The sequence below is a fragment of the Mus pahari genome, chromosome 3 (assembly GCF_900095145.1).
Source record: "Mus pahari chromosome 3, PAHARI_EIJ_v1.1, whole genome shotgun sequence".
NCBI lineage: Eukaryota > Metazoa > Chordata > Mammalia > Rodentia > Muridae > Mus > Mus pahari.
The window spans coordinates 17,059,373-17,065,520 of record NC_034592.1 but is presented as its reverse complement, the minus strand read 5'-3'; the positions used below and the strand labels follow the sequence as shown (position 1 = coordinate 17,065,520).

The 6,148-nt window shown below is 50.8% G+C and overlaps 1 protein-coding gene across 3 annotated transcripts in view; it reads right to left on the bottom strand.

The window, feature by feature from the left end:
* Nucleotides 1–1,071: 1,071 nt before the first annotated feature.
* The window catches only part of Coq4 (coenzyme Q4), an 8,454-nt gene continuing 3,377 nt past the window's right edge, over nucleotides 1,072–6,148 (bottom strand). Inside the window, exons 5-7 of one of the 3 annotated variants that reach the window (XM_021194468.2) lie at nucleotides 2,612–2,741; nucleotides 2,046–2,139; nucleotides 1,072–1,667 (exon numbers count right to left, since the gene is read on the bottom strand). In XM_021194468.2, coding sequence (XP_021050127.1) covers nucleotides 1,496–1,667; nucleotides 2,046–2,139; nucleotides 2,612–2,741 — 396 coding nt within the window. In that variant the 3' untranslated portion in view covers nucleotides 1,072–1,495. The other 2 variants (XM_029536821.1, XM_029536822.1) reach the window with 2 other exon arrangements.

Here is a 6,148-nt window from a genome sequence, read left to right as displayed (position 1 = left end):
CCTCCCTGTTTAAAACAACAGATTTATTTATGTATGTGAATACACCATCCCTGTCTTCAGGCAAACCAGAAGAGGATATCAGATCCCATTATAGATGGTTGTGAGCCTCCCTATAGTAAGAGGCTTACCAAGCCTCTTACAGGGGGGTGGGTGAGGGAGGGGGAGAGAAAGAGACAGAGGAGGGGGGATGAGATGGAGAAAGAGGAAGGGAAGGAGGTAGGGAGGGGGAGGGCAGGAGGAAGGAAGAAGTTTCCCTAAGAGAAACTAAGGGACTGGAGCTTTGTCTCCAGTCACCCCAACATTTCATTGTTCATTCTAGTTTTTAAAAGATTTATTTATGTAGATGAAGATTTTGTGGGCATGTATTTATATGCACCACCAGAGTGCCTGGGGTCCTGAGGTCAGAAGACAGCATTAGGTCCTAGAACTGGAGTTGTGGTGGGAGGTAAACCCGGGTCCTGTTTTCCAGTGCTTTGCTGCTGAGCCATCTCCCCAAACCATCACTTTAGATAGTTTTCACTTTACTTTGCACAGGTGTGAGTGCATGCACACCATGGCATGTTTGTGCTGGTCAGGACAACTTGTGGATGTTGTTTTTCACCTTCCACCTTGTGGGTCTTGGGGACGGAGGTCAGGTCTTCGGGCTTGGTGGCATGTGCTTTCACATTTGTAAGTCATCTAATAAGCCCTGTTTTATTTGTTTCGTTCCAGCTTTGAAGTTTCGTTTTGTGTGTTTATGTGTGTGGACATGTGCATGGTGCATGCAGACATTGGCAGACAACTTGTGAGAAACCATTGTCTTTCTACCTTGTGGGTGCTGGGACTGGAATCATGTCTGTAGACTTGATGGACTTTAACCCATAGGGATTGCTGCTGTCCCTCAGCTGATGTCAAAAGTCTGGCTTACAAATACAAGGGACTTGTTAGTTTTCTGCTGGTTGGGGACTTGATTACTAGATTGCTTGCCTTAAGACCCAATGACAGCGACAATCAACTAGAGTCCAACTGGGACAGAATTCCCCTCACCAGTACCTCAGGCAAAGGGAGCTAGGCCTAGGACAACCGACAGACTCTAGGCCTGATGGGAGCTTTATTCAGACAGCAGAGACGCCTTCTCCTCCCCACCACTCTGCTCAGGGCTTGGTAACACGATGTAGTAGTCAAGCTTTTGAAGACAGCTTGACAAAATGCCCTGTCAGAGTCACTGTCCAGAAGAGGGGCCTCAGACCTCAATGATCAGTATGATCCAACATGGCTGTTCCAGGGACACATACTGCTCTCTCCAGATGGCTCACAGCAGGCTGGGGCCCCACTGCTCCGCCTCTCTCTCCTGGGCTGGCCCTGAAGGTTTGGCAGCAATGACTATAAAAATTATAAGTGACACTCTGAGTTCAAGGTTCAAAGAGAAGAACAAAAGCAGCTGAGAGGCTCTTTTGTCCCAAGGAAGGCAGTGTGTGGAGAGGAAAGTTTAGTCCTCCCTGTGTGGCAGCTCAGGCTAGGACAGGCCCTGGATATGTTTTGGGGGAGGACTGATGCCCAGCTCCTCCCGCAGGGCTGTCAGGGGCTGGTCCCAACGCTGCTCATAGTAGATGTTGAGGACACATGGGGCCCTGCGCCCGTTCTGAATCGCCCAAGGGATCAGCTCTGAGAACAGCACTTGGAGGCTCCTGGAGGGCAGCAGAGAGAAGAAAAGCCATAAGGTCCCCAGACAGACCCTGTTCTCTGTCAACCCTCCCTCAAACCCATGCAGATCTCAGTGCAGGAAGTTCCCACACCTCATAGCACACACCCTGGACAACGAAGCTCAGAATTAAAGATAGGGCTGTTCAATTCCAGAATCTGCAGCTTCATGAGACCCTGTTCATGCTGATCTAGTCCCCGAGGTCTGGCTGGGGAGACCCTAGGGCTCACTGACTCAGTTTCCCTTTCTGCCTTATTCTCCCCATCCTTGTTTTTTGGAGAGGCATGAAGCACCTGTATGGTGCCATCCTTCTTTCCTGGAGCCCCAGCCCTTCTGAGGTCTCTTCCCACCACAGAAGACTTACTGCGTACGGAGGCGGATGGGTCCAAAGAGTGCTCCCAGGGTGCACATGGGTAGGCCAGTCTGCACAGCCTCAAACCACTTTACCACCACCTCTCCTAGAGATAAGGGAGGGCAGGAGGTGGGCAGGTGAGGGGAAGCAGTGATGTTGAAATGGCCCCCGAGAAGCACTGTACGGTTTGGTGGGGTCCAGTCTCATCCTATGTGGGCTTTGCGGCGGCATTCAGGTAGAAGTAAGAGAAGGCCGAAGAGGGGACTCGCAGGGACAGCATGCAGAGCATCTCAAAGGCCAGGCTGACAATGGTCTGTACAGGAGTTGCTATGGAGTTGCTATGGGTTTCAGAAGCAGGGATCCTTGGTGACTAGATGCTGAGACAAGGGCCGGGAGGCAGGGAAGGAATGAGGATGGCTGGCACGGATGCTGCGAGGGCATTCATACAATGCAGAAGGCAGGATGGAGCTAGCTGATAAAGAGAAGCATGAACTGGGACCCTGCCTGAAAGGCAGACCTAGGGGTGGGGGTGCCCCGCCGTCTCCCGCTTAGCAGGCTGTCCCACCACCGGCACTCACCGAGCATATTGGTGGGCATGCCCAGCAGGGTGTGGAGCATGTCATGCACCTCGCGGTATCTCTGGATCACGTAGGCTAGCTCTTCATCGTCCACGAAGCGCGTAGGTGCTCGTGTGTCTGGAGAGACCTTCTGGAGAACATAATCCCTCCTTGGACTCCTTCCCATCAGCCCCTAGGGTCTTGGCTGGCCCGCCACTAGCTGATGTTCAGCCATGTTTCCACCGAGCACATACCCTAACTGAGAATCCTGCTGTTGTCTCCACACCTGCTAACTGGGAGCCTCAGGTAGCGATCACCCCAACCCCCACTCCTGCTCACACCTTGCACAATGCTGCAGCCTGGTGAAATCTACAGCTTTAGTGAGGAAACAAGGGGGGGGGGGTTATGGACTTTCTGTTTTGTAAGACAGAAAGTTCTGAGATTAGTTGCATAAAAAAACAATTGCCACTTGGCATGGTGGCACACGCCTTTAATCCCAGCACTCGGGAGGCAGAGGCAGGCGGAGTTCTGAGTTTGAGGCCAGCCTGGTCTACAGAGTGAGTTCCAGGACAGCCAGGGCTACACAGAGAAACCCTGTCTTGAAAAACCAAAAAGAAAAAAAAAAAAGAAAAAAAGCACATAGTAGGGCTAAGGAGATGATTTGGTCAGGAAAGTATTCACTGTACAAGCGTGAAGAGCTGAGCCCATCCCCAACACCCATGCAATCAATCAATCGATCAATAGGTGGCTGCTCCTGTGCCTGTAATCCCGGCACATGGAAGGCAGAAACAAGAAGCAAAGAGGTGCCCCAGGGCGTGCAGGCCAGACATTTTAGACAGACTGATGAGCTCTAAATTCAGTGAGACTGAATTGAAACGAGGTGGAGGAAGACACTTGATGTCAATCTCTAAAATCTTCACACACATGTGCACACACATGGGCACACACATGCCCACACATACTGTTGCTGAACTATAAACTTAATAATGGTTGTGACAGGCTGGGGTGGAGCTCAGTTGATCGAGTGCAGGTCTAGCATACCCCTAGGACTGCATAAAACCAGGCATAGTGGCACACAGCTGTAATCCCAGTTAGAAGGTAGACAGAAAATCAGGAGTTCAAGGTCATCGTCTCTTGCCACACAGCATAGCTCATAGTAGGTCTCCTGCCTTAGCCTTCTTAAGGCTGGGGTTACAGGTGTGTGACTCCCCGTCAGACTGGTCATCCTCACTCACTCAACCCCGCTTCTCTGAGTCTGCATCAGTGCCTCAACAGCCTGGGGTCAGCCTAGCAGGCCTGGTCCAACGTGGCTTCCATTTACAGGGAAGCTGACAGATCCGAGTTCTCTGTTGCCTAGGGGCAGCTGGTACAGTGCTATGCTCAGGGTTAACCTCAGCCTTGCTGGGCCCCAAGACCTCATTTCTTCTTGCTGTGCTAAGAGGAAGCAACTGCAGCAACAGTGGCTGCTTTCACCAAGGACCTACTTACTATGTGCCAACTCTATATGATGTCCTTCACACAGACTGTCATATTTTGTTCTTACAGTAATCTAGGAGGTAGACACTATTGCTAACTTTACAAATAGGTAAGAAAAATGTGGCTAGGAAGGTAAAGGTTCTACAGCTGAGATAGATGGAACAACCTGTTGGTCTCCAAAGCCAGCAGCCTTGACACCCGTTATCTTTTTTTTTTAAACAATCATTTATTCATTTTATGCATGTGAGCACACAGAAGCGGGCATCAGATCCCATTACGGATGGTTGTGAGCCACTGTGTGGTTGCTGGGAATTGAACTCAGGACCTCTAGAAGAGCAGTTAGTGCTCTCATCTACTGAGCCATCTCTCCAGCCCGATACCCATTATCAATCAGTCATATTAATGCCCTGGAGATCAAAGATCTATCCTCTTTCTGGGGGAGGATTTGTGCAGGGCTGTGGGCATTACCCATGTCCCTTCAACTCACCAAAGGGTAACCACACCTTTCAGCAGCCAGCCTCAGCTCCTGTGACTTTACCTTCAACTTTCACCTAGTTCTCTGTAAGGCTCAAGGTGCGCCTTCTCATTCTGTGCTTGATTTCCTTGTACTAGAAGTGCCACATCTCCAGACTGCCACCATAGGAGGGAATATGCTAGGTAAGGCACCCAGGATGGCCCTAATAGACCTCCTCCCCACCCCAGCAACAGGACTAAAGGCTGTGGGGAATGCAGAAGTTGTCCCTCCCATGGTGGCACTTGGAGCAGGTTCCTCACTGATGAAGTAACCTGCACCCTGGTGAAACTAGGGCAGGTGACTGCCCTGAGAAGACAAAGGTGCTAGGAGAGGGTGAGGGGCAATGCCTGCATTGAGTAGTGGTTCTCAACTGCTCATCAGGGGATCTTTACAGTGTCCAGACATTGGAGGTTGCTACCACTGGATGGATGAGGGAGTTGACTGGCAGCTGGTAGGGAGAGGTCAGGGATGCTGCCAAAGAGCCTACAAGGCACGGGACAGCTGCCCAACCAAGAGTCACCCAGCTCACAGCAGCAGTAGTACAACTCTTAAGAACTTGTTCTAGAGTGACCCTTGGCCACCCTCCTCCCCCTTCAGCCTGGCTGGCGTCTGGCTGGAGAGCCATTAAGCTTCAAGGAAATGTATGCATGAGAGGGAGGGGACAGGTGGAGAAGGGTTATACTACTTCATTTGTCTCTGTGTAGCCCTGGCTATCCTGGAACTGTGGAGATCAAAGATCCACCCACCCGTCTCCCGAGAGCTGGGATTAGTATTTTAAAACTTTGCAATTGGGGCTGGAGAGATGGCTCAGCAGTTAAGAGCACTGACTGCTCTTCTGAAGGCCCTGAGTTCAAATCCCAGCAACCACATGGTGGCTCACAACCATCCGTAATCATTTTTAATGGTTCCTGCTACAAAATGCAGCTTCTTTCCCAAGGCCCCGGCATCGTTGGATCAGCTTAAGCTTTCCCTTTCCTCTATTTAGGCCTCTTTCGTGTGTTTTGTCTGTGTATGCAATTATGCTGGGGACAGAGCCCAGGCCTCAGGCGTGCTGGTTACCTGCACTGAGCTTTGCCCTCAAGTCCTCCAATGTTTTGTTATTCTTCTTTTAATATACACATGGCTGTTTCTTACATATCTATGTCTATGTACCAAGTGTGTGCTGGCTGCCTACAGAGGCCAGAAGAGCATGTCAGATCCTCTGGAGCTGGAGTTATAGAAGGCTGTGAGCTGTGCCATGTGGGTGCTGGGGATGGAACCAGGTCCTCTGTAAGGGCAGAAGGTACTCTTAACCACTGAGCTGCCCCTGCAGCCTGTTTGTCTGCATTTTTAAAGACAGGGTCTTGCCTCGTAAGTACAGTAGGTGCGCTTACTCCCTACGTACCCAAGGGCAATCTTGAGCTCAGAGGTAACCTTCCTGCTGCAGCCAGGCTTGTCGGAGCGGATCATAGCAACTGGCTTGGCTTTCTTTCTTCCTTTTTTCTTTTTTCAAGTCAGGGTTCCTCTGTGTACCCCGGCTGTCCTGGAACTCACTCTGTAGACCAGGCTGGCCTCGAACTCAGAAATCC